The sequence below is a fragment of the Amorphotheca resinae genome (genome assembly GCF_003019875.1).
Source record: "Amorphotheca resinae ATCC 22711 unplaced genomic scaffold M430scaffold_10, whole genome shotgun sequence".
Classification (NCBI taxonomy): domain Eukaryota; kingdom Fungi; phylum Ascomycota; class Leotiomycetes; order Helotiales; family Amorphothecaceae; genus Amorphotheca; species Amorphotheca resinae.
In genome coordinates, this window is record NW_020194480.1 from 744563 (window position 1) to 769692 (window position 25130).

The window sequence follows — 25130 nt, forward strand, 5'->3', positions numbered from 1 at the left end:
TTGAGCCACGTGACCAGGCGGCCTAATATGAACCTCGACGCGGCTAGGTAAGCGAGCTAACCTCACATTCGATCTTGAAAGCTTCCAGCGAAGTACAACCAACACGGCCAACAAACACCGGCTTCCTTCGCGCATCGACATCGACTTCGACGATTGCCGGCGCGAGCGATTATTCTAATAGTCGTTATATTCCGTCGACGGACGAGTTCCTTCGACGACCGATCGACTGATAGCTTCGACGACGCGATTTGGTACCTAGGAGACAAGGCTGTGTTGCTGGCGTCGCGAAAGGGGGACATAGGGAAGGCGGTCTTCTACAACTGACATTTCACTGTTAAAGGAGGAATTTGTTGCTTTCCAATTGGCAGTTCTGAAGCTTTGGAGCTTGTGGAATTACTCACCTCGGCACGCACGTTTGACTTTGCCTGTACCGATCACGGTGTCCAAGATTGCAAGCACAGAGCTTCGTCTTCATCTCCCTTTTGTCTGTCTTGGTTGAGGAATACCAGCAGACTTTGAGCTTAGTTCTGAAAGCAGTGTTTTGATGGTTCCAGGAGTGTACGTATTTGTATTCTACCCAAGTATCTCAGATTTCTTCGACGCCCAGCCCGCGTCGAGATCTACCTAGCATTTTCCCTCTTATCTTCTTTTCACGAGCTGATCAAATTATCGCTACCTCACAGAAAACATCTACTCTTTGGATAGTATCAACTGAAGTTAAAAGACAATACAGGCAATCTCTCAAATTAAAACGCAGATACTGAGTTTCTGAGTACTGGCAAGATGGCTGACGACGAATTCGACATCGATATCTACGGCGATACCAATACCGACCAAGATGGTCCCTTCAAGAAGGACGAAGAGGGCGATGTGAAGATTGACGGGGTTGAACCCGCCAATGGAGAACCCGCAGAAGCAGGAACTAATGGAGCCAACGGCGCACAGCACGAAGAGGAACCAGATGATGATTACGTAGATATCAAAGTTGGTAGTGAGGATCAAGAGAAGCCAGACGATCAGCAGCAGATCAAAAGCACTGATGAATCAGGCTCAGGCCAAGACCTCCTGAGTATCCCAAAGCAAGCCCCCCAGCAACAAGGAGTAAAGAGAAAGGAAGGCTCCGATGACCGTCCCATAGATCCTGGAGCAACAACGGCTCTCTTGATATCAGACTTGCACTGGTGGAACACCGACGATGATATTCGAGGCTGGATTAATCAGGCCCAGGTAGAAGATGAACTGCGGGAGATCACGTTCTCTGAGCACAAGGTCAACGGAAAGAGCAAAGGGTATGATGAATCCCTTGTCCGATCCCCTCTGAAATCGCAGCTGTTCTGACACTATTAAAAAGACAAGCATACGTTGAGTTTACATCGCAACAAGCTGCCACTGCTGCGAAGCACAAGATTGATGCCTTTGGCGAGGGACAGCAATACGTCAAGAAGCACACAGTCACATACTCGAATCCGAACGTGAACCCCTTCCGAACACTGCCTAAAGATGCTCCAATGCGAGCCGGGAAAGACAACCAGAATAATCGTGCAACTGCAGGTGGCTTTAACAATGATCGCAATAATCAGAACTTCGGTGGGAATTTCCGAGGGCGCACCCCTGGCTACAATGCCACCCGCGGCGGCATGAATAACCATATGAATGTCAACAACTTCAACCGGAACTTCTCTGGTCCGCCTATGGGAAACATGGGCGGATTCAACGCACCCATGGGCGGTTTCCCGGGAAATCCAATGGGTGGCCAGTTTGGTGGTGGATTCAATCGTGGCGGCATGATGGGTGGTATGCGAGGCGGCCCTGCCGCGATGAGAGGCGGCAGAGGTGGTATGGGTAATGGAATGATGGGTGGTATGCCTATGGGTGGTATGCCAATGGGTGGAATGGGTGGCCCAATGGGAGGGATGCCCATGAACATGGGCCAGATGGGAGGACCTATGCCAGGTATGATCAATCCCAATCTGCTGTTCGTTTCCACAAGGAATGGCCCGACGCTCTGCAACATGGCAAGGACCATGCATGCAGTTTTCCAGCCGTTGGCGTGTTGATGGCATCTTTCGCAATTGCTCCTGGCTCTTGACTATCAAAGTCACATCTGTATTTCCGGGCCCCGTTACTATGTTGACGGTCACTCAATTTCTCATACTTCTGGCCTTCTTTTCCGACGTTATGCAGGAAGAGGAGCTAAAAACTAATCAAATTCTGTAGGTGGCGGCGGCTTTCAAGGACTTCAACCACACTTCAATCCAGCTTTCTTCCAACAGAACCAAGCTGCTGGGGGTGATTGGCAAAACCCACACGGAGCTAAACGACCGCGGCCAGAGTGAACGACTCGTTGAGACCGATATATGCCGAAGTTGCAAGAATTTATGAGCGTTCATCGAATCACGGATATTAATGCATTGGGTGGGATCTTTGGCGTTAGGTCAGGAAAGCCGGGGCTAATTCAGGTCTATGGATCAAGGGCCATTTTTTCTTACCTGTAACTCCTATCAAAACGCTGTACAAATAGACGGTGTTATTTGCGTTGAAATCAAGCTTTCTTGATTCTGAACACGATTTTCTTACCTTCCCGTTTCCTGTCCTTGTGCAATTTAAAGTTTGAGTATCAAATCGTGGCGATTCCAGGGAATTGGCGGCAAGAGCTTCTGTCCCATGTGCTCTTGCTCTTGGCTGGGGCGAATCCAATACGTTACTTACCTTGCTTGATGGGTGAGCGACACTCCTTCCCAACCGCTTTGCACATTTATCGAACTTTGGAAGCATGCTCATCACATAAACACATTGGCTTTAGTTATATGTCTGCTCGTTATTGCATAGCCGCTCCATCCATTTTACCACACGCGGGCGTTCAGCCATCAAAAATGGCAACAATGGCCGAACCACGACTGTACACATACACGGTGTACCATGGAATGGCTTGGTATGGGATGGCTACTCTCGGAGTCGTCTTGTTGACACTTTGCTCCCTACTAGCGGGCCTGACTTTGGCCCTCGGTGGACTTGATATGACCTGGTTACAGCTGCGGAGCGTCACTGGAACACCCAAACAACGGTATGAACTTACTTGATCATTCCTAGATCTTGTTTCTAACATAGCAAAGGCAGCAAGCTCTTGTGGTCGCCAGGATCAAACGGCACTCGACTTGGATGCTTTGTAAGTAACGATTCACATGGTTCAAAGAAATAGAAGGTAGCTGATAACCCTTAGGTTCTTTTATCCTTTGCTCCGTTGCTTGTGGCGAATCACTGCCTTTCATTATCCAAAGCCTCTGGCATGGAAACCAAAAATGGGCCCCTATTCTTTTCTCGACATTCTCCATTGCGTTATTTGCCGAAATCCTTCCTCAATATCTGATCCCCCGTCACACTATTGCCTGGGGCTATTATTGCTGGCCGCTGATATGGGCCTCCATGTGGCTCACATCCATCCTCAGTTACCCTCTTGCTCGGTTTCTGGATACTGTTTCTCGGCGCAAAGATGAACATAGTCTATTCACAAACGACGAGATGGCTGCCATTATCAAGTACCATGAGCAATCCGAACGACACGGTGGTATGATTGGTCCAGATGCTACCCGGATTATGCTTGGAGCTCTGAGCCTGGATTCACGAAAGATTGGAGGCGACATTACCCTGATTCCAGAGAAGCATGTCAAGGATGAGAAGGATGTGGAGAAGGCGGATCTTGTCATCCTTCAGGGAATGATTGTGCATTGGTCTGCTGTCAAAACTATCAGCATTGATGATCCGGTCGACAAGGCTTTCATCTCGAGGATCAAGCGTTGGTCATATAGCCGTATTCCGGTGATTGGTAGTACTCAATCTCCTGAAGTTCAAGACGGCAAGTCTACCACCGAGTCCAGCTGGAAGGGGAAACAGGTCTTCGGCTTTCTCCATGTAAAGGTAAGTACAGCATGACCCATGACTATGCTTTCGATCTTGCGTCCAGTGTTGCTGATTGCCTATGTAGAATCTTCTTGGTCTGGACATCTCGAAGAATAAAGTCTTCGTTAGAGATCTACCTTTGTATCCGCTGCCTATTGTCCACGAGGATATGCCAGTATATGACCTCCTGAACATATTCCAACTGGGGATGTCACGGTAAATCAAATACACGACAGCATTCTTCCGGTCTTTTCACACTGACGGTTACTAGAATGGCAATTGTGGTTCCGAAACCATTCAACTCTCTACAAGCGAACATTCAGACATCGCCAAAAGGTAGTTTCAACGAGTTCCAGGCACCGCGATGGACAGCCACGGAGAAGATGAATGCTCATATATTGTCTCGTTTGAAGGGATTGGGATTGGACGGGTCTACTGACTGGCCCACCGACTTTATGGGGGCTGCAAAATCTAATATCGAAAATCCCGTCTGCCCCAAGAAGGATGTGGTTGGAATCAGATGCCCAAAGCCCGTTGGGATTGTCACCTTCGAAGACGTCATTGACGCGATTCTCCAGAAGACGAGCCGTGATGAGAGAGACTTTTTTGATCGTGAAAACATCCCCCCTCCCACCAAGAGCAAGAAAACTGGTGACTACATCAATCCGCAACATGATAATGGTCAGAAAGAAGACGGCGTTCCTGTTTATGCGCGTAAAGCTCAAGTCTCCTTTCAACGATCATTACCTAGAACTCTCAGAAGACGAAATGTTTCTACCAAGGTGCTGCCAGCAACAGGTGCCATGGATGGAGCTGATGAGCTGAGCATTGATAGCGCTGGTGCTCTAGCTATCATACTTCGCAGATCACGCAGCAGCTACGAAGACAGCTCCTATACAGAAAACAGTCAAGGTGGCTTCCACTGCTCCGGCGAGTCCAGATCAACAGTTATTTCGCTGCCGAAAGCAGAAGAATTGGCCAGCTCTTCTCCCTGTATAGTTCTGGATTCTCCAGTCAGAACCTCGGTCAAAACTCCAATCAGAACTCCACTCAAAACTCCAATCAAGACCCCAATCAAAGCTTCAGCCAGAACGGTGAGTCTGCCATCGAAAAGAGCAGTTGCTATAGCTCTCCCAGAACGATTGACGCCTGGCTTGAGACAAGTAAGTTCAGGGGTTAGGCTTCCACGTATCAGGAGAGTCACACCATTTTCCCGGCAGCACTACTCGAGTTACGAAAGAATGGAGCAGACAGAAAAACAAGAATCGATATCTTCAGTGGCTCCGATGTCACCTGCAGCAGTTCCAGCTCGTCAATCCGACCCCTCAACGGATATCAATCACCCCAAAGTCGATACCGACTCAAGCGTAGAACCCTCCAGGAGCCTTGATAATGCCGGTAAGAGTTCTGGTGAGAGCAGTGGTGTGGCGCTTTCTTTGGTCTCTTGGTGCCCAAATGGCTTGGTTGATGTTGATAAATGGAATGAGGGAATATACGATTCTTCTGCCGTCGACTCTTCAGCCACTCTAATGGTAGAAAACCATGTTTCTACCCCAGAATGCGAGGTCCAGCAAGATACAGATAATATTGCCCCAGAGCCATACGGTGGCTTTCCCCCGGAACTCCTTGACGTTTCTAATACGGGCAAGGAGAATCGGACCTCCAAAGCTGTTGCCAGCACCCTTCCTCGCATGATAGGTCTAAGAGCAGATGTCGATTCCCTCGTCGATAGGCATGATTGTGTGGGCCCAGTCAGAGAAGAGAGTTTCCATGACGACAGAGCAATGCTGCCGAGCCAGCGGAGGGTTATCAATACTAGCGCAAGTATGAATATGAGTGGCCCGAGAAGCTCCAGTTTATGGTTCTAAGTGGCTTGCACTGATCGTTTTCATATAAATGATTTGGGGTTGTCGGAGAAATTAGAAGTGTGAACTTCTACCTCGAAAGCTCAAGCTAAACAGAGTCTAGGCAGCTACCTTGGATGCCACACATGGTGTTTCATCTGACTAGCAGGGTTTTATGAGGAAAGAAAAGTATTCATTAGGGAGGAGCAGTCCCATAAGGGGGATTCTGTTATTACTTTACTTTCGTTTCGGTGGGACGGAATGAGCTTTTGACCTTTATATTCGGGCTATTGCACTGCGTAGGATGAGATGTATCTGTCTCCAACGCCTACTCAATGTCTCTCTTTGACTAGCCAGCCCACAATCAAGTACTGCTAGACTTTTGATCGTTTCCTCCACAGTTTTTGAATATGGTTGGAGAATCTTCAACAACAATTGATCGACAGCCGACTGATCCTTCCCGTCATCATGCCCATTAAGAAACCGACGCCAATCCTTCAACGGTAGACATAATAACCGCAAAGCAACTTGGGTACGATAACATACGGTCTCCTTATCCAAAACATATTTTCCCAAGAACCCAGCGTCTTTCAAGGTTTTCTTCTGTGTCTCAGATAATAAAGGAAGTATATAAGAATCTAGACATATCTCGTCCCATTTGTTCTGCTCGAGAATGAATCCGTATTCAGCGAGAAGAAAATCGTTACTATGATTTCCGTATGATATATATATTTCTTCCCCTTTCTTGATAGGCTTGTCGGTGGTTATTGCATAGCCATTGGGGCCAAATGTAACCTCGCAGCCTTGATCGTCAGTGTGATTGAAGTAATCAGCGAAGGGATTGAGTGCCATGCAATCGTCTCGATTTGACGGATGTTTGGCTTTCCGGGAGGGGGAAAGGAAGTAGAACGTTCGCGTGTTCGTGATGAGCCAGGTATAAAGGTACTCGTCATAGGTTAGGAGAGGGAAGGCTTTAGACACGGCCGCCCAGTCTTTCGAGAGCTTCCTCTTCTGGTTCTCTAAAAGAGTCCTCGCGGCCTCTGGGAGAAGGTCCTGAAGTTGCGGGTCCCACATCAGAGGCATGGATTCTTGGAAGTCCTGTGGCGAGGGAAGGACGGCTTTCCATAAACGATTGGATTCATCCATCGCTAGGTCAGCGGCGAGCAGGCCATGAACTGTTATGGGCCCGATGGGGTCGGAGATGCGTTTTGGGACCGTCTTAGCTGTCCGCAGGGCTGTGAGAGGAACACTAACGATCGTGGAGCCGGCCTGGTAGGGTGTTAGCATAGGGAACTCTAGATACAAAGCAGATAGAGCAGACAAGTAGTGAGGGGGGTTCGATGGAGTCCAGCTTCACTTGGGTCACTGGACCCTGGATGGTTTGAAGATTAATATCATGTGAAAGGATTGCGGGCTGGGAATCGCGGGAATAGGACAGAAAAATACACAGAAATCCTGTAATACAACATCACAATTGTCCCTTTCCTCTTATGCTCACCTTGAGTTCCTTCTCCGCAATGATACCCAGTCCTCTCCCTGGAAAATGATGTGGAGCAACTCCATTGATCTTCACTCCAACACTGATAGCCCAATCCGTGAAGTCCTTGTGTTTCTCCATCTCCATAGAGGCTCAGAGCCGGCGAATATATTTATATTTTATATGTGAAGATCAATTGATCCAATAAACCCAGATCAGGCGGGTGTAAATATCATTCATATCTCTGATATAAAATTGTCGTGCCTGGCGAGGACTGCGGAACCGGTCCGTGATCTGAGCTATCCGCGACCTGATGTGACGACAGAAATGCGACAGACACAGCAGAACGGCAACACAACAAAACCACACATCAATGGCTCTGTTTGTGCGCCCGTCTGCCTTGCGGTCAAGTCTCCCTCGAGACTTGATCGCCGCCTGTACTATATCTCTCAATTCACGCCACTTCAGTGTGCTCAATCGCCCGCCGCCAAACTATCCTGGCCATGTCCCTCTTACCTTCATTGAGCGGGCAGGCCTGGCAGTTGGGTCTGCCGTCATCTCTCTGGCCAATCCATACCGGGGTGGTAAGTATATATCTCCTGAATGATCTTCAAATAACAAACCCTTGCTGATAGCAATTGCCAGATTTAATAGCGGCTCTAGGAGAAGCAACCGCGACGCCCTACTTCATCTACCGCCTGCGAGATGCGATGCTGGCCTCCCCCACAGGCCGACGGATCCTTCGAGACCGGCCGCGCATAACTTCACAGACGCTGTCTATGACATACCTCCGATCCCTCCCCCCAAATACAGTTGGACGGGTGTATGCAGACTGGCTGGACCGCGAAGGGGTATCGCCTGACACGCGGGAATCGGTCAAGTACATCGACGACGAGGAGTGCGCATATGTAATGCAGCGATATCGCGAGTGCCACGACTTCTTTCATGCTTTGACTGGCCTGCCTGTAATGGTGGAGGGGGAGGTTGCGCTCAAGGCTTTTGAATTCGCAAATACTTTGCTTCCCATGACGGGATTGAGTATGTTTGCAGTGACGAGGTTGAAGCCGGCCGAGAGGAAGAGGTTCTTCACCATCTATGGGCCGTGGGCAATAAGGAACGGACTGGGGGCACAAGAGGTAATCAACGTATATTGGGAGGAACAGCTGGAGAGGGATGTGGAAGATCTTAGAGCGGAGCTGGGTATTGAGAAGCCTGTGGATTTGAGGGATATCAGGAAGAGAGAAAGAGCAAGGAAAAAGGCGGAAAAAGAGGCAAAGGAAAGGTCTGGTGACAGTCTGGGTGTGAACTAAATTCAGGGAACATGAAGGTTTCTGGTCCAGTATAGAATGATACTCCGTTGTTAATTTCAGCACGCCGAATACTGTGATAGTTGGGTCCCTCCCCTAACGCCCTGCTCATGCCATGTCACAAGTCAAACAGATCGTCATCCTCGTCGTCCCAGCCTCCCTTCCTTCTACTAACCACAATCTTCTCTTCCTCTTTCTTCTCGGCCACCGCATTCAGCAGCTCCTTTAATTGCTCCTCTGTCACCTTCTGCCTTAGCTGTCCCGACCTCGCCAGCATGATCAGTCTATTCTCCACGTCCACCGCGCGCGATTCTTTGACCAGACGTATTCTTCCGAGTCTGTCTGCCGCTTCGGGCTCGAGGATCTGGTTGAGGATGGATTGGCGCGCTTCCGCTGAGAGGGATTAGACTTTTGTCAGAAGACGGAGGGCAAAGGGGGTTAACCTTCTTGTTGTCTGCTATCGTGTTAGTAGGAGCAGTCATCTCGGAGGGTGTGCGCACTGTCTGTCTTCGCCTTGCCCGCCGCCGCTTCTACCCCCGCCTCCTCCACCTCCGCCTTGAGCCTTGAGCTGCTCGAGCCTGGCTTTTCTGATCTGCGCAGGTGAGATTAGCGGGAAACACCTGAGACAGGGAGGATCCGAGTTACTTGTGCTAGATCATCGTCTTCCATGTTGAGCGTTGTTGTTGCGACCACGGCTTATCATACCAGGTTACGAGGTACATTACCCTAAGGTACAAAAAATGAGCAACCGGGGGATGGAGGGGCAGCCTCGTCACGTGGTTAGCTCCTGGTCACCGCGAACTCTGAACGTATCCCAAACATCCATTCTTCGTGCATCTATACCTACCTATCTACTTGAGGAGTTCTATATCAACAATAAAAGGTAGTACAATATCGTCCATTGCCCAACGCAAGAGACAAAACAAATGACAAAACGCCCATCGCCCTTCGTCTGCTTGGATCTACAAATACATATACATACACAACCCATTATTTGTGCAGCCTCCCTCCCCTAAATCTATATCTAGCATATCAACACAAATTGGCACGCGCCCTTAGAACCCATTTGCGAAGGGTATATACGAGTTCTTCTCCCGGCTCTTCATGTTTTGCTTCCCCTTAACCATGGAAACGATCAACTCGAGACGAGGACAGTCTATTCCCAATTCTGCCGCCCGTCTGAGCAAATAACCATTGTAGAAATCGATATTCGTCTTGTTCCCATCCAGTACAGCTTGCAGCATGGATGTACGATTCTTGCCAGTTTTATTGATAACTGACACGACCAATCTCTCCAGTCTCTCAGCACTGAATTGCTTATCGACCGAGGAAATGCGTGAAACTTCCGGTAATGATCGTAGGATTAAGGAGATCTCCTTTAAAAGTAATTTGATCGTCCGGGAGACCTGGTAATTGTAAAGAAGCTGGTCATTGAAGCATTCATAAACCACGGAGACAGGCCCGATGACGGAATTGATAGCCAGCTTTTCCAGTTGCATCCTGTAAAACTCTTGAGGTCTGAAGCCCACAGCGCCGAGCTCAGGGGTTCGACTGAGTGTGCGCATGAGATATTTGGATCTCGCTGGCCAGCCAAGGTCTATCCTTCGAATTGAGAGTCCCTCCTTTTTGATCTGTGCTCCCTGATTCGCCCGCGGGATTATTGTCAGAGGGATTGTGCCGGAACGCTTCTCGACAACGGTATATTTGTTTTCTGTTGATTGCAAATCGTGGGAGATATTCCCTAACATATAGTTTGGCCTGGTCATTGGATCGGGAAATACGGAGGAGTTGACATGGTCGACAATACCTAAGCCGTCCTGGATGAAACAGATTGTGGAGTTATATCGTAGACGATGCTTGATTGCAGTGAGGGCAGAGACGGTTGTATAACCTTCAGTAGTAACAATCAAATTTTCGATAATGGTATCCTGTGGTCCAGAAGAGAGATTCCTACCAACTCCAGAAAATTTCCGGCCTGGAGGCGTTGGATGGAAGCCTGCTGATGATTCAATATTGAATCCGGACTTTGTGTTTATCTCGCCATTCCTTAGGAGTTTGATAGTTCCACCTTCCTCGTGCCATTGTTGCATCAACGAGGGACGGTGCATCAAAAGAGTAACGGGCGGCGCTTCAGGGATTCCAGCCAAGGAATGTGCAATGAATTTTCCAACGGGGCCGGTCCCTAGTATGTGTATTGTGTTGGATATAGGCACGTCCAATGCGGGATTCGGCGCAATTATTCTCTCCTGAAAATTCATCGCGGGCTGGACGTCGTTCTCCAGATGATCTATCGAGTTTGTCTCATCTTCGGATCTCCATGATTCTTGAGTTCGCTGCCTGGTTACTGGAAAATCGCGATCGAGCTGTTCCGATTCAGTGGGAGGCTCATCGAGTTCTTCAATGCGAGGAACTTGAGGGGCTTCGATACTTCTAGTCGCCGCATTTGACATGCGTTCCGGCGCGCCATCGCCGACAATATTTTCCCGAAGATCATACTCGAAATTCTCGAGGTCCTCCCTCTTTGAAATTGTGCCGTGTGCCTTTTTGTCCATATCATGCCCTGGCGTCCGTCTAGTCGAAGCATTTGCATTGACGACGCTGTCTTTGGAATGCTTCCGGAGGCCTTCAACACTCTGCGCTTCCGAAATGCCACCTTCCGTCTCTTCCGTCCTACTTTCTTTAGTTGACACTCTCTTGACTGGTATTACTGCACTGGTAGATCTCCGTGTCCGTGGAATCGGCGGAAGAATGTCTGTGAGCGAGATATCTTGTGGAGTATCCACGGCCCTTTTTTGGGCAGTTTGACCATTGTATTGGCGTGTCAAAAGCTTTGGGTTCATATGCAACCAATTTCCGTTGTCTGTATTCGTCTTCCATTTCCGCCGCGGCCACCAGTAGGTGCCGTACTGCATCGACAAACAGCGCCTGGCCACCCGGCCCTCATACGTGTTATCGTAATGCCATGGAGAGTTACGAGGTATTCGAGTAAACACCCGCAACAGCGGACGGCCGCAAATTGGAAAAGACAGGTTGAACGGTTCTCAAGGGCTATTGAAGTCGACTCATGGCAGACGTAGAGTATAGGTGAGGCGCTGGTGTCTGATCCGCGCCCTTCCGAGGAAAGAAGCTCCTAAATCCTAAACATACATAAACGATGAGGGATGGCGGACGAGACAAGAGAGTCTGTTATGAATGATCGATAAATGATGGCTATAGGAGACCAGATGAGTTAATTATTGGTCGTCGTCGGCCGTATGGAATAGGTATTGGGAGCCGGATTGGACGATGTATCCGAGGAAATTTCAATCGATAGTTCAATGACGAAGGACTTCACGGGAGGAAGAAGTGGAGGAGAAATGCAAGACGTTAGGAGGAGAATAAGGAGGACAGGAGCAGAGTTGAAGATGATGTTGTCGCCGTCTACGAATCCGAAAAAAATCGAAACCCCTGCAGATTATTTACTGTCGGTAAATAGTTCTACCTTACCTTACTGTAGTTGGTACCTGAGGTACCTAAGGTAGCGAGGAGGAAAGCGGCCGCATTGCCGTCGCAACTTTTATAGCACAAATTCTTTGAGACGCTGCTGCGATCCTACCGCACAATACAACGCAGCACAGCCAGAGAGGAGATGGATAAAACCAACGTGCTGTCTCTCATTGAGCAGCTTGACGACGAGATTGATAATCTGGAAGAATCGCTGGCTCCGCTCGTCAAGACCGCATTGTCTGAAACAGCCTCGAAACTGCCATTACTCGACAAAGCCAAGCTCTATGTTCTTGTTACCTATGCCATAGAATCTATCTTGTTTTGTGGGCTCCCCGTAGTGCATTTTGTGGATTTGTCTAACAATGCTTCCAGCGTATCTGCGACTCAATGGCGTCCAAGCGCGCGCGCATCCTGTTTTCACGGAGCTCACCCGGGTGAAGCAGTATTTTGAAAAGATCAAGCTCGTGGAGAACCCAGTGGGCAAGAGAGAAAACCTCAGCGTGGACAAGGGGGCCGCTTCAAGAATCATCAAAGCCGGGTTGGTAAGTACATACCCCTGTACAACCTTTCATGATTTGGTTCTTTCTACTCTTACTGATTCGATAATAGTCTGGTAATGATAAATATGATTTAGAAAAAGCAGAGAGACAAGCGAAGGAGCGGGCGAGAGCACACATCAAGTTCGAGCAACTCTCAGAGAGAATGAAGCAGGAGGAAATTTCAAAGAAACGAAAGGCCGACAATAATACGGTTTCCTCCACATCAGACTCCGAATCGGACTCAGATTCTGCTTCTGATTCAACCTCGTCCGCAGAAGGAACGAGTGAGCCACCGGCCGCTCCTGCAACCATAAACAAGAAGCGCAAGGTAGAAGCATCCTCGAGTCAAAACGAGCCGGCACCGAGCCCAAGGGCTCCTAGTGCTCTAGAGCAATCAGGCACTAAAACGAGGAAAAGAGGCAAAAAGAAGGGGGGAAAGAATAAGCGCTAGAAAAAGGGCTCGAAATCTCAATGAAAATGCCGGAAACTAGCATCATAATGAATGGCGGTTGTGATGACGGATATGTGGATTGGTCTGTCATGGCATGGCGTTTTGAAAGGGATCATGGGAGGAATCAAAAGTACCAAGGTAGAATTTGTTTCTTGCGAACAATGGCGTTTGATGGAGATACCCAGGATACTGGTCAAAATCGCAGATGACTTGCTCTTAGAGAAGGAAGCTTATGGCTTATAGATCATACTCTACATGCCCCAACCATGCTTGTTTGGAGCTGTAGTAACGCGAGGTATACTGAAATATATCTATTTATCTGCCTTTTATATTACCTTCGCACTTCAACTCGTCCTATACTTACTTAAGTGCATTGAGTAGGCTTTCAGGAACTTCTTCCTTAAGATGGTCTGGTCTGTACCTGGTTATATATATGTAGTAATTGTACGCAATATGTAGGTACTTGCGGTACAGTATCACGTTCTGGCCAATCAGGGTGCTGTGCTTGTCATGCGCTAAAATTCTACATATAAATAGCCGGGAACATAGGAACCGAGGAGAGTCCCGGGTCCAGGCTGAACTTCTTGAATCTTCCAACAAACAACTCTCCAAACTCCAAACTCCAAACTCACTCTTCGATCTTCAATCTTCAAATTCAACCCTCGAATTTCAACTCCCAAACGCCGATAGACTTTCCCGTCTCAAACGAAAGCAATATGCCTCGTCAATCAAGATCCGGTGGCGGAAGCCGACCCTCTCGTCCAACTGTTGCCCCTTCAAGACCTGCTCCTCAACAAACCCGTCCTGCTACCACTGCGGCATACCCTCCCGCAAGAGCCGCCCCAGCGCCAGCTGCCCCTCCTGCTGCTGCTCCTGCTCCTGTGCAAGCGCAGCCACAAGCGTCAGCCGGTCCAGGTCTTTTCGGACAAATGGCCAGCACAGCTGCGTAAGTTTTGCCTTCCATGTGTCTGCACGGGTGCCGCTTCGGGGAATGAGTACTAACGGGTTGGATATAGAGGTGTTGCAGTAGGATCATCAATCGGCCATGCCATCGGTGGCCTCTTTTCAGGCGGTTCTAGCGCACCAGTAGAGCAACCACAAGCCAACAACGCCGTTGCTACCCAGGGACAGAGTGCTGAGAACAACTGGGGCGCACGAAGCTGTGATGCAGATGCGAAGCAGTTCACAAAGTGCATGGATGACAACCAGGGCAATATGCAGATCTGCGGTTGGTATCTGGAGCAGCTGGTACGTGATTCCCAGAGACATCGTCGAGAACTGTACGAGAACTGTACTAACTTTAATCGTGTTTACAGAAGGCGTGCCAGCAGGCTGCTAGCCAGTACTAGAAGTTGAAGAGGACATTAGGTCAACTGGAAACAACGTGAAACAGCATACTATGGCATTGGATGGCGCATCGTGTGTGGCAGAAAGAACTGTACAGTAGTCAGATCATCCAAGATCTAGCGCCACTCTGTTACAATAATACAAAGGAATATTCTCGCTACTCTCTCTTTATTGGACTGCTGTATATGCAACACTACGGTGGCTAGGGTCGTTTTGCTCTTGTGACATCGGGTTCAAACTACGAGAATTAGAGCGGCCCGGAATCGGTGGATGAGAAGACCAACTCAGCGGTTGATCACTCTATTCATTTTTGTCCATTTGTTTCTCGAGGCGATTTGCGACCACTTTTCAATCCTTTTCAATCTGATCTTCTTATCGTCTTCTCATACTTCGCTCAAGACATCAAAGTTGTATGCCTCGGAGCACCGGATGGAATCCCAAGGCAAAGGCAGCCAGTCATAGTCCCCTTTGACCATATTTCTCACAGGCTGCGCCGCTGGTGGCCTCTCTTCCTGTTCTATAAGGGCAGTCATAAACTATGTCACGCAGGCCCTTGATAAAATATGACTCTATGCCGTGGAGGCCGTGGAGGCTTGGGGCTTAAGCAGCAGTGAAGGAAGGGGGGGGTTATTCAATCTTGACCAATGGTATCAGACCCCCCCTCCTCCTCCACTCTATGCAAGGCGCAAGTATTGTGCTCAGTGAATTTGATATCAAGACCTTCTCCATCACAAGTCTACCATCGTTGATATCAACTCCTACGGCTTTATTGGATACCCTAGTGTCTCTCTTCCCCGGTCTCAGTCCACAATGTTGAGACTGGGCCTGGAAGTTATCCATGAAAACTAGTAAAGCGCTATCTTAATTAAAGCCCCCTTCCTTTTTTGTCGTAACCTGGGGCTCGTTGTACCAAGCCTTTTGAGGAATTGACAGATGCAAGAAGTCCTTTTCGTACTTAAACCTTGATGGGATGAGTTGACTATGGATTTGACCGTGGTATGTAAATTGACGAAACGAATATGAAGCGATTCGAAATAAAGTGCCCAAAGAGCGAGAACTGAACCAATCTGATGATCGCATAATACATAGGCTGACAGTGCCTACACATGTCTTCATGGATAAGGTAGGTAATGTGGTGAAGATTCTGCCAAACTTAAAGACACGATTGCACAAACCTAGGTATAAATATAAACACATAATTGGACCCAGGCCTATACTTAAGTCATATAAAAGCACAACTTGGTATTAATACTCTCGAAAATCGAAGTGGGTTGACAATTGTCACAGATCCTGGCATCGTCGCATTTCCCTTCCAGACAGTGTTCTATCACGTGATGGGACAGTTTCCATTCGCTTATCGTGGCGCTAGTGCAGAGAAATCGCACAGCTAGAAATTTCCCAAACTTTCGCGAATTCGATCCCTCAGGACCTCTCAACATCAACATCACCTCACCACCTTCACCTCCACCATATCCGCGGATTGAGGCGAAACTATGGCTCGTGGACCGTGAGTAGACCTGGCAATTCTTTTTCTTGGACAAGAATCAAACCCGCAAAAGATACCTCTTCGAATTCTTCAATTTCCAACAGAGACTCCGTCCCACCCCAAGACGTTGATACGAGTCCCTTTGACTTTACTCGGGGTCTCGTCCTTGTTCCTGCTTGCCATGAGAGATACCGAACGTCTGCTAATATCAATTTTCTTGCAGAAAGAAGCACCAAAAGCGCTTGAGCGCGCCATCACATTGGCTCCTCGACAAGCTTTCTGGTACCTACGCTCCCCGCCCTTCCCCTGGTCCTCACAAGCTCCGCGACTGCATGCCCTTGATTGTCTTCATCCGAAACCGTCTCAAGTATGCTCTCAACTCTCGTGAGACGAAGGCGATTGTTATGCAACGCCTGATCAAGGTCGATGGCAAGGTCCGCACCGATGCCACCTACCCAGCCGGCTTCATGGACGTCATCAGCATCGAGAAGACTGGCGAGCACTTCCGTTTGGTCTACGACACCAAGGGTCGTTTCACCGTCCACAGAATCCAGGCTGAGGAGGCGGAATACAAGCTTGGAAAGGTCAAGCGGGTGCAATTGGGCAAGGGCGGAATCCCATTCTTGGTCACGCACGATGCTAGAACGTAAGTTCTGTCAGACATCATTCAGCCGTTGGTCCAAGCTTTGGTCGATCCACCCCCAGAGACTGGAGCTAGATCAACGGTTGGTGTATCAACCTGGCGAAATGCTGACAAAATTGTGCCTACAGTATCCGTTACCCAGACCCTGCCATCAAGGTCAACGACACCGTCAAGATTGACCTTGCTACTGGCAAGATCACCGACTTCATCAAGTTCGATACCGGTGTTATTGCTATGGCCACTGGTGGTCGTAACATGGGCCGTGTTGGTGTCATTACCCACCGTGAGCGTCACGATGGAGGCTTCGCCATTGTTCACATCAAGGATGCCATTGACAACTCCTTCGCTACCCGTGAGAGCAACGTCTTCGTCATTGGGTCAGAGAAGCCCTGGATCTCCCTCCCCAAGGGCAAGGGTGTCAAGCTCTCTATCGCCGAGGAGAGAGATCGCAGACGTGCACACGCCCTTGCAGGCCACTAAGTGTGTAATTTCTTTGCTCTGGGTTTTGAGATGATTCCGGTATGGAGTATTTGGGCTTTCTTTGCTGGAACATTCACAAGGGGAATGCAGATAGGAAAATGAACCAATACCATGAAATGTAAAGCAAAGCAATGATTCCAAATCCAAGACACTGAGCCTGAGCCTGAGCCCTCTGCCTGTATGCGTGATGAACATACAATACCTTGAAGATAACCATACCTTCCATCCCACTCGGCGGAAGGTAGAGCGAAGTGAGGGGATCTCTTATGCCCGCCTTCCACCCACACGGGAATGATTATTAATGAGGCCAAGCAATGAATCTGGCATACAAACCAATACAACCAACACTGCCCATACACAATACAACAACCCCCATCCTATTATCCTTGTCTTTTGCCGTCACGAGGATCACCCCTCTCTTCAGCAGGTACACGCAGATCATGGGGAGAGGCCTCGTGCTCTTCAGAATTTTGCCGGGTAGAGATGATGCGATGGCTTTGGAAAAAGAAAAAGGAGAAACTTCACAGATGAATTAATTGATTTCACGGCCCCCAAAACACCAATGCGAATCCGACATAAAAAAAAATGCGTTTAATCAATAAGAAGACATGGTCTGGGCCATACACTGCGTTCGTGACGAGTTCGGTGAAAAAGTGGAGGTCGCCGTCAATCGAACTGCGCATAGATAATCTGTACGGAGAATCTAGCAGTGACAGGCCCGAGGAACCTTTTACATGCGGCGTCGCGTGGGGTGTCACGGCCTTTAAACGGCTTGACTCGGGTGTCAATCGATTGTCAGTTGTTGAAGAGAAGAAAGTGGGATGAACCATCCATCTCCTTCGTCCAGTGACGAATGAATGGAGGCGCCTCTGGCAGAAAGGCTTTCGCCATCGCCGCCGTGCTTCGTGTGTACTTCACATGTACCATGTACCATGTACCATGTACGCAGTATGGGCACAATGCGTATCCATCTGTGCCATGCTGGATCCATCAAAAACACATACTTAAGACGAGAGTCGTGCCTTGCTGTACACAATACGATCCCTCCCAGGATAGTCTGTCTCAGAGCGGGCGGCGGTGGTGGTTTTGTTGTCATTGCCGCTACTTCGTGCTGTACCTATTATGCTGCAACTCCGCTACTCCACTCTGCCTCCCTCCGCTGCTCTAATAAGATCTGCCCTTCTGCTCTTCTTGCCCCGCTTCTTTGTTGTTATAGCCTTGTGCTTCCCCTCTCTCTTGTCTTGATATAACACCGCCATCCCTTTGCCTCTCCAAGAGCGAGCCGCGGCCTCTGTAGCTGAGGCCATTCAGAGAAACCCGTCAGGACTTCCCGGAGAGACAGTATATGCGCAGAGTCGATCTAGATCTACGGAAAGTCGAGTAGCATTACAGGAACCCTTGCAATCCCTGCCACGGAACATGTCCCTCTGCATGTCGGCCCAGAAGGTCCCGAGGGCGGCCAGGTTCCTCGCTTCCAGGTCTCTTCAGCCGAGCCCGTGTCGTATTACCCCGCCGTGGACGAGCAACTCGATATCGAGGTGTCGATGGAGCAGCTCAGACGCATCAGCCGTCTCGCGTGGGCAGGGCAAAGGCAAACCTGCCGTGAGAGCGGCAGCGAGCAGATGGACTACATTTCAAGTCCTGAGTCTGGTTGCAGCGGCGGGATGTCTGACTTACTATATTGCTACAGTGCAGTCGCAGTTGGGGAGGGTGAAAGAGAAGGATTATTCAAATCCCGCCAAGTTTGGCGGCCAGCCAAAATATGCCAATCTCAACGACATGGAAGCTGTAAGCGGTCACCGAGAACATGTTATCCAATCATTTACTGAATTGTACTAGGCCATCAAGGAAATCCGTCAAGCGATAGGGAATGAGGATACCATCTCGACCGATCCTGAAGACCTGAAAGCTCACGGTTATTCAGAATGGTCCTCAACCAACGTCGATAGTCTCCCCGTCGCAGTAGCGTATCCAAGGTCTACGGAGGAAGTATCTCAAATTGCCAAAATCTGCTACAAATATCGAGTACCCATCATCCCTTTCTCCGGAGGATCCAGTCTCGAAGGCAACTTCTCAGCCCCTTATGGGGGCATTTCCGTCGATTTCGCATTCATGGACCAGATTCTGCAATTCAATCAGGAGGATATGGATATTGTCGTCCAGCCCTCTGTTTCTTGGATGGAATTGAATGAGGAGTTGGCCAAACGCCAGTCCGGACTCTTTTTCCCTGTCGACCCCGGTCCCAGTGCAAGAATAGGGGGAATGGTGGGAACGAACTGCTCTGGGACTAATGCTGTTCGCTATGGTACCATGAAGGACTGGGTAATCAATCTCACTGTTGTTCTTGCAGATGGTACTATCATCAAGACCAAGCGTCGTCCGAGAAAAAGCTCAGCTGGATATAATCTCAATAGTCTCTTTGTAGGGTCAGAAGGTACACTCGGTTTGGTGACCGAGATCACTCTGAAGCTCGCGGTAGTGCCACAAGAATACTCGGTTGCTGTCGTCACGTTCCCTACAATCCGAGATGCGGCGTCAGCTGCCGCCGGGGTTATGAGGGCTGGTATACAGGTTGCAGCTATGGAGATTATGGATGAGGTCCAGATGAAAGTTGTCAACTTGTCAGGGTCAACGGCGCCAAGAAAATGGAAAGAGTTGCCGACTCTCTTCTTCAAGTTTAGTGGAACGAAAGCTTCTGTTAAGGAGAATATAGCTATGGTGTCAGCAATTGCAAAGGCCCACAAAGGTGGAGACTTTGAATTTGCCAAGGATGCAAAGGAGCAAAAGCTTCTCTGGTCTGCGCGAAAAGAGAGTCTCTGGTCGATGCTGGCCTTGAGGAAGGAGGGTAGTGAGGTCTGGAGCACGGATGTTGCAGTACCGTTCTCAAGGTTGGCTGATATCATCGAGGTCAGCAAGAAGGAGATGGACGATCTAGGATTATTTGCGAGCATCTTAGGGCACATTGGAGATGGGAATTTCCACGAGAGTATTATGTACGACTCGACGGTTGAGGGGGAGAAGGAGAAGGTGGAAAAATGTGTGAAGAATATGGTAAATAGGGCTCTCCAAATGGAAGGAACCTGCACTGTGAGTCCATCCCCTTGTACGCATATTTAAATTGAGCTGATGCGGGAGTCAGGGTGAGCATGGCATCGGGATCGGGAAGAAGGAGGCATTGCTGATGGAGCTTGGAAATGACACCCTTGGTGTAATGAAATCCATTAAACAGGCTTTGGATCCATATTGGATTATGAATCCTGGGAAAATAATCGATATTCCTTCATAGCGGTTGACGTTCTTCGGGGTGTTCAACTCAGGACAAAGTAGACTTGGACACTACTTTGGGTTATTGTTAATTTCTGCATATTGGTCAAATCTCGGTGCGCGGTTATGCATATTTGTTTGTTTCTCGTCAGTTCTGCGTTTGCATGTCCTTCTACTCGGTGCACATGAAAGCGGATAGGAGGAGCAGTGGTAGAATGGAACGCTACATAATTGCATTGTCATGGATACTCTTACATAGATAGATTCCTACGCTCCTCACGACTGCACTGTCAAGGCAATATCTACGAGAATACGACACTACTTATATTCCTGTGTTCTTTGCTTCGTGTATACGGGATTCCTGTCACATTGCCTTGAACAGCGGGTTCCTGTAAGTGTCAATGTGTCATCCCTATCAGTCGATAAGCAAAGCGCGGATTATTACAAGCGTGGGTGATGAACTTGATATTCTATAGGTGGGGACCCTGGGAGGTATTACAAGTGGGAGGAATGCTTGAAAGCTGTGTACCTCTCCTCTCGTCGAGTCGTCGTACTATGCACATTTCAAGCAATGACGAAAGGTCAGTATGAAAGCAGGGAAAAGCGGCCCCGAAAGGTGATTGATCATTGGGCTACATATTCTTTGATCTTTTTTCTAAAGATGAATTCCCATCTTCTTTTCCCACACAGTACCTGTTTAAGGTATTTAGTAGAGAAAGAAGTTTATTATTATCTTCTTTTCTCTTCCAGTTCTTCTTGCCTTCTTTCCTTTTTGACGCCACTGTTTACATGCCTTCTCTGAGTTATACTCCAGGTGCTCAAAACCCAAAGGCGCTGTCAAGGAGAGTACTCTAGACTTTGTTATAGTTTCCGCTGCCCAGATACCTAGTTAATGTTTCGTAATAAAGAACCTTGCCCATTGGTGCAAAAGTTGGAAAAAAAATATTATTATAATTACTGCTTTAGGTTGCATTTGACATGAATGGAAAATAGTGGTTATTGCGCCGCTATACGACTGTAATGTGCAGATTACAGGGATAGGCTACATCCGCGATTTCTTCGGTATGCAGCAGGATTTTGTCAACTACAGTCTACTGCATCAAGACCAGAAACATCCGAGTAAACGAGGTCTGGGTAATTGGTGAACCAGAAGTAAAATCAGATGGAAGATGACCAGGCCAAGCTATGGATCTAGTCGATTGTTCTCTAAGGCAAAAGAGATAGACAAAAATTGGTGCGAAATTGGCAGGCAAGGCCAACTTTTAAGCCAATCCCAATCAACAAAGCTGTAAAGCCACACTTAAAGCACTTTCTTTCTAATTAGACACAACACAAACTTGCAAGTCATTTGACTTAATAATCAGACCCGCAATGTATTTATCAATAAGACCCAAAAAGAATGACTGCTGTGGCTAGACAGTCTAGACTGGGAATTCTCTAAATTGACACAGGTCAACCGTCAAGTTTCAACTCATGCAGCCCAGATGCATGACAGTCCGGAAGATATGGCAAAGCTCAATCCAAAGCCCAGAGAATGAGTATAGAGTCAAGATGCGATATCCTTGCTCTGCAAATTCACATGCCAGCTTTTGGTGTCGGGCAAGTGCATGCGGTGCAAGGTGTCACAGCTTAAGGTTACTTTAGCGTCCTTTAAGCGATACTTTAATTCTCCTTAGCGTAGGCAGGTGGCTTTAACTAACCTTCGCGTATCTGTTCAATTTCTCTCAATCGAGAGCCTTAGAATCAAAACACATCTTTGTGCCAAACGTCCATGTATCAAACCTCAACATATCAAGTCTCCTGACAGCAATTGGTGTGATGCTTCCTCTATCCGTGCGATTGACAGAACCAGAACGGATTGCCACTCCAAGTACGACGCTTCTGCTTGTCCGCGACTTTTCTGCTTGTCCGCGACATCACCTTACACGCTGCCTTGGCACAAGATGATGACGCCCTTCACAAACTGAGCCACCGTTTGAAAATGCCTGACTATATCACCATGTTAAACAAGCTTCAAAGCAATTGTCATCTGTTGTCTAGGCTCAGGAGTCAGTACCTACCAAAACATGCCAGGCTGCGGAGCCTATCTGCATTCTAGCCCATGCCACGCACATCATGTTGCATTATGGGTCATTGAGGACAAGCTAGAAGTGCTATCATAATGGTTCCTTTGCAATAGGGAGCCGAGAAGAGCCAAAGCTGGCGACTATGGATGAGTATCCTTTGCTGCGAGGCCACTGCTTAACTCTGGTTAGTAGTTACAGCATTGCACGCAGACTCTGAAGACTCACCTGTTGGCTTTTATGCTCTCTGATAGTATATGCGTATGTATATTTCTTCTCAGTCAAGCCTGGTATATCAGTCCACTGTTAAGTTGTGCTGGATACTGATCCTCTCTGTTTCTATAGTTCACTTGCTTGGCTTATACGGTTATAGCTGTGCCAAGTGTATCTTCGCTATTGTCGTCCTATTCCAGGAAGCTGTATCAGTCGACAGATGTTATTGTCTTTTGAATGGGCATCTGATTATGAATCTGTCGGAGAGACGTAAGGGACGGCGCATACATCAAAGCACTTGTAGGAACTATGCCTTTTTTTCCCTTCGAGTAGGACCTCTTGTGTGCACATGCAATTTCAGAGAGCAGTAATTGCACACTTTGCAGGCAATGAGTAAGGACTGGAAGGCTAGGATCTTCTGTTAGTCCAAGGATCAAGTTATTTCTTGTTATGATGCCTTACTGAATGTTCTCCTTGAGTGTACCTGTCATACGGCAGTAGATGGAGGAGAGTCTCGACTCGAGATTCCATCAAACCAATAGGTAGGAAGCTTGCAGATAAGGGCCAGTATGATGAGACCTCGACACGGTATCTAGACAATCAGCGGATAAGTTATAGACAAGTGACAAGATTGGGGGAGCAGATTTGTGTATTGCCAGGCTATTTCTGCTGTTGTGCTAATATGAACAAAGACCTTCTTTCATGCATAGAGTTCTGTGCAGCTTATATTGAAAGCAAGCCGGTCAAGAGACCCCGGAACAGCCTATCCATGTCCTGGACAGTGACAAGCTGGATATCTGTCTGCTGGATCTGAAACCTCATCCGGAAGTCTGCTGCTCCTCTGCCTTTCCCTCATCTCCTTTCTTCTCTTCCTTTGTTTCGTCTCCGTCATCACCCTTGACTTCTTTACCGTCCTCTCCCTTGGTGTTTGCTTCCTTCTCCATCTGCTCAGCAAGCTCGCGTGCCTCTCGCTCCTCCTTTGCCGCTCGAGCCTGGCGAGCTAGCATACCCGGAAGTCGAACTCTTCTGGCTCCTTCACCGGAGGCAGAGAGTTGCTCAATGGTTGTACGGTCGGTCAGAGCAAGTGTGAGCTTCGCTATAATGGGACGGTCTCTCTCGGCCTTTGCACGAGCCTCGGCATCTGTCATCTTGTCTGACATCTTGCTCGATGGAAAGACCTTTTATGTTGTTAGCCTCTACTATAGTCAAGGATTGACACGTTATCTCAGGATCTGTACCTTTGGAGGATTGGGGTGTCTGATCTGGTAGATCTGATGGAAATTGGTCGTTTCGAGTGAGATAGGCACTCAAGGAGGGAGGCACCCAGTGAGACAGGTACTAGAACGTGATGTCGTTAGCCTTTACTATAGTCAAGTATTGACACGTTATCTCAGGATCTGTACCTTTGGAAGCTTGGGGTGTCTGATCTAGTAGATCTGATGGAAATTTGGTTGTTTTGAGTGAAATAGGCACTCAAGGAGGGAAGCACCCAGTGAGACAGGTACTAGAACGTGATAGATGATGGCGTACACGTCTGGAGGTTGTAAGTCAACTACCAGTGCTGTGACTGTTGTCTGTGGTGTATGTGGTGGGGGGTTCAGTTGTTGTTTGTTGGTAGGTAGGAGGAAGGGTGGAGGTGAGGGATCTCAGAAAAAGGTGGTAGGTGAACAAAACAAAACTCGAAGAGATCTATGCGGGATACATGTCTACGTGGACAAACAGATTTCCTTGAGACTAAAAGTCCAACAGTGCTACGCAATCTACTACCAGTTACGAACTCATCCCTACTTTCGTGTTATACCATATCGTGGGGAATCTGGGTGTTTGAGGTAGGACAGACTGGAGAGTATCCTCGAGTAGCACGGTACGTCTGGACTAGTATAACACATGTGTTATAGGACAGTATCTGAACCACGATGTGAAGGGCTTTTGGTCATCCTCTATCCCTGATTCTGAATTGATACTCCTACTGTAGTTTCTATCAAGTCTCCAAGCTCTTCAGATGTGGAATTAAGGCTTCCGGGTGGGAGTCACGTTTCGTGAAAAAAGGGGTCATTTCGGTAAATAACCGAGACTTGATCTCCTGGACACTTACTTTCAAGTTCCAAAGAATATCCTCTTGGCTTAATCCTGCCAGGATTCTATCATATTAACATCAGTCAATAGACTCGTCACACTTTTAGGGCGGGAGGAGAGCAGCTGATGACAGGTGCTGCAGTATCCAAACTCCTGCAGTAGGATAAGCCATTGGAGACTCCTCGGCCAAACCTCCACTATTTGTGGCAAGTTACTTTTGCTTGGGGAATAGAAGTCGCTTTGTTTTTGGCAAAAGACCATGCACACTAGGTGTGTTTTATACAATTTTTAACTTTGATCGAGCAGCGTTGAGAGACCAATATTTACAATGAAGCTGTTGCCTACAGGTTGCCAAAATCATACCACATGGCTTTTCAAATGCAGGCCGTAGAGCTTGCCTGATATGATAACTCGGTATGTGCTTCTAGTGCTCTAGATCTGGGCTTCATAACAAAAGCTTGGCTGCTTTGCTCACGAATGTACAATGCCATTGCCTCTGCAGCAAAGGATAAGAATCTGGCTAGCACCTCAGTTATGGGAGCCCATTAGATCCAAGA

General features: G+C 48.2%; 12 protein-coding genes across 12 annotated transcripts; 8 read left to right on the forward strand and 4 right to left on the reverse strand.

The window, feature by feature from the left end:
- Positions 1-783: 783 nt before the first annotated feature.
- M430DRAFT_21540 (hypothetical protein) lies at positions 784-2336 on the forward strand (the record flags this gene model as incomplete). The annotated part of the gene is made up of 3 exons (XM_024864531.1): positions 784-1289; positions 1352-1953; positions 2218-2336. 3 exons carry the CDS (start codon positions 784-786, stop codon positions 2334-2336), a joined length of 1227 nt encoding a protein of 408 aa, XP_024718456.1.
- Positions 2337-2939: 603 nt separating this feature from the next.
- Positions 2940-5891, forward strand: M430DRAFT_270244 (hypothetical protein; the record flags this gene model as incomplete). Its single annotated transcript, XM_024865501.1, has 5 exons — positions 2940-3064; positions 3114-3166; positions 3221-3915; positions 3983-4113; positions 4169-5891. 5 exons carry the CDS (start codon positions 2940-2942, stop codon positions 5763-5765), a joined length of 2601 nt encoding a protein of 866 aa, XP_024718457.1. The 3' UTR covers positions 5766-5891.
- A 126-nt stretch (positions 5892-6017) lies between these two features.
- Positions 6018-7359, reverse strand: M430DRAFT_107134 (hypothetical protein; the record flags this gene model as incomplete). The annotated part of the gene is made up of 2 exons (XM_024861138.1): positions 6018-7010; positions 7240-7359. 2 exons carry the CDS (start codon positions 7357-7359, stop codon positions 6018-6020), a joined length of 1113 nt encoding a protein of 370 aa, XP_024718458.1.
- A 206-nt stretch (positions 7360-7565) lies between these two features.
- Positions 7566-8838, forward strand: M430DRAFT_126022 (hypothetical protein). The gene is made up of 2 exons (XM_024861972.1): positions 7566-7802; positions 7864-8838. The coding sequence occupies exons 1-2, from the start codon at positions 7592-7594 to the stop codon at positions 8526-8528; spliced, it is 876 nt and encodes a 291-aa protein (XP_024718459.1). The 5' UTR covers positions 7566-7591; the 3' UTR covers positions 8529-8838.
- On the reverse strand, positions 8644-9194 carry M430DRAFT_52760 (hypothetical protein; the record flags this gene model as incomplete). Its single annotated transcript, XM_024868324.1, has 3 exons — positions 8644-8918; positions 9060-9117; positions 9171-9194. 3 exons carry the CDS (start codon positions 9192-9194, stop codon positions 8644-8646), a joined length of 357 nt encoding a protein of 118 aa, XP_024718460.1.
- A 141-nt stretch (positions 9195-9335) lies between these two features.
- Positions 9336-10823, reverse strand: M430DRAFT_36585 (hypothetical protein). The gene has a single exon (XM_024866956.1). It carries the CDS (start codon positions 10781-10783, stop codon positions 9581-9583), a length of 1203 nt encoding a protein of 400 aa, XP_024718461.1. The 5' UTR covers positions 10784-10823; the 3' UTR covers positions 9336-9580.
- A 1330-nt stretch (positions 10824-12153) lies between these two features.
- M430DRAFT_72711 (hypothetical protein) lies at positions 12154-12791 on the forward strand (the record flags this gene model as incomplete). Its single annotated transcript, XM_024869528.1, has 3 exons — positions 12154-12334; positions 12384-12553; positions 12621-12791. Coding segments are annotated over 3 exons (522 nt in total), but the record flags the coding sequence as incomplete, so codon positions are not given.
- A 748-nt stretch (positions 12792-13539) lies between these two features.
- M430DRAFT_144731 (hypothetical protein) lies at positions 13540-14385 on the forward strand. The gene is made up of 3 exons (XM_024862906.1): positions 13540-13947; positions 14018-14249; positions 14318-14385. The coding sequence occupies exons 1-3, from the start codon at positions 13718-13720 to the stop codon at positions 14348-14350; spliced, it is 495 nt and encodes a 164-aa protein (XP_024718463.1). The 5' UTR covers positions 13540-13717; the 3' UTR covers positions 14351-14385.
- A 1673-nt stretch (positions 14386-16058) lies between these two features.
- Positions 16059-16957, forward strand: M430DRAFT_106811 (hypothetical protein; the record flags this gene model as incomplete). Its single annotated transcript, XM_024861107.1, has 2 exons — positions 16059-16480; positions 16606-16957. Coding segments are annotated over 2 exons (774 nt in total), but the record flags the coding sequence as incomplete, so codon positions are not given.
- A 599-nt stretch (positions 16958-17556) lies between these two features.
- On the forward strand, positions 17557-18292 carry M430DRAFT_171503 (hypothetical protein). The gene has a single exon (XM_024863612.1). The coding sequence runs from the start codon at positions 17815-17817 to the stop codon at positions 18205-18207; it is 393 nt and encodes a 130-aa protein (XP_024718465.1). The 5' UTR covers positions 17557-17814; the 3' UTR covers positions 18208-18292.
- Positions 18293-20556, forward strand: M430DRAFT_171504 (hypothetical protein). Its single transcript, XM_024863613.1, has 2 exons — positions 18293-18745; positions 18797-20556. Exons 1-2 carry the CDS (start codon positions 18377-18379, stop codon positions 20072-20074), a joined length of 1647 nt encoding a protein of 548 aa, XP_024718466.1. The 5' UTR covers positions 18293-18376; the 3' UTR covers positions 20075-20556.
- Positions 20557-23315: 2759 nt separating this feature from the next.
- M430DRAFT_21550 (hypothetical protein) lies at positions 23316-23657 on the reverse strand (the record flags this gene model as incomplete). The annotated part of the gene is made up of 1 exon (XM_024864533.1): positions 23316-23657. The coding sequence occupies one exon, from the start codon at positions 23655-23657 to the stop codon at positions 23316-23318; it is 342 nt and encodes a 113-aa protein (XP_024718467.1).
- Between the last annotated feature and the right edge of the window lie 1473 nt (positions 23658-25130).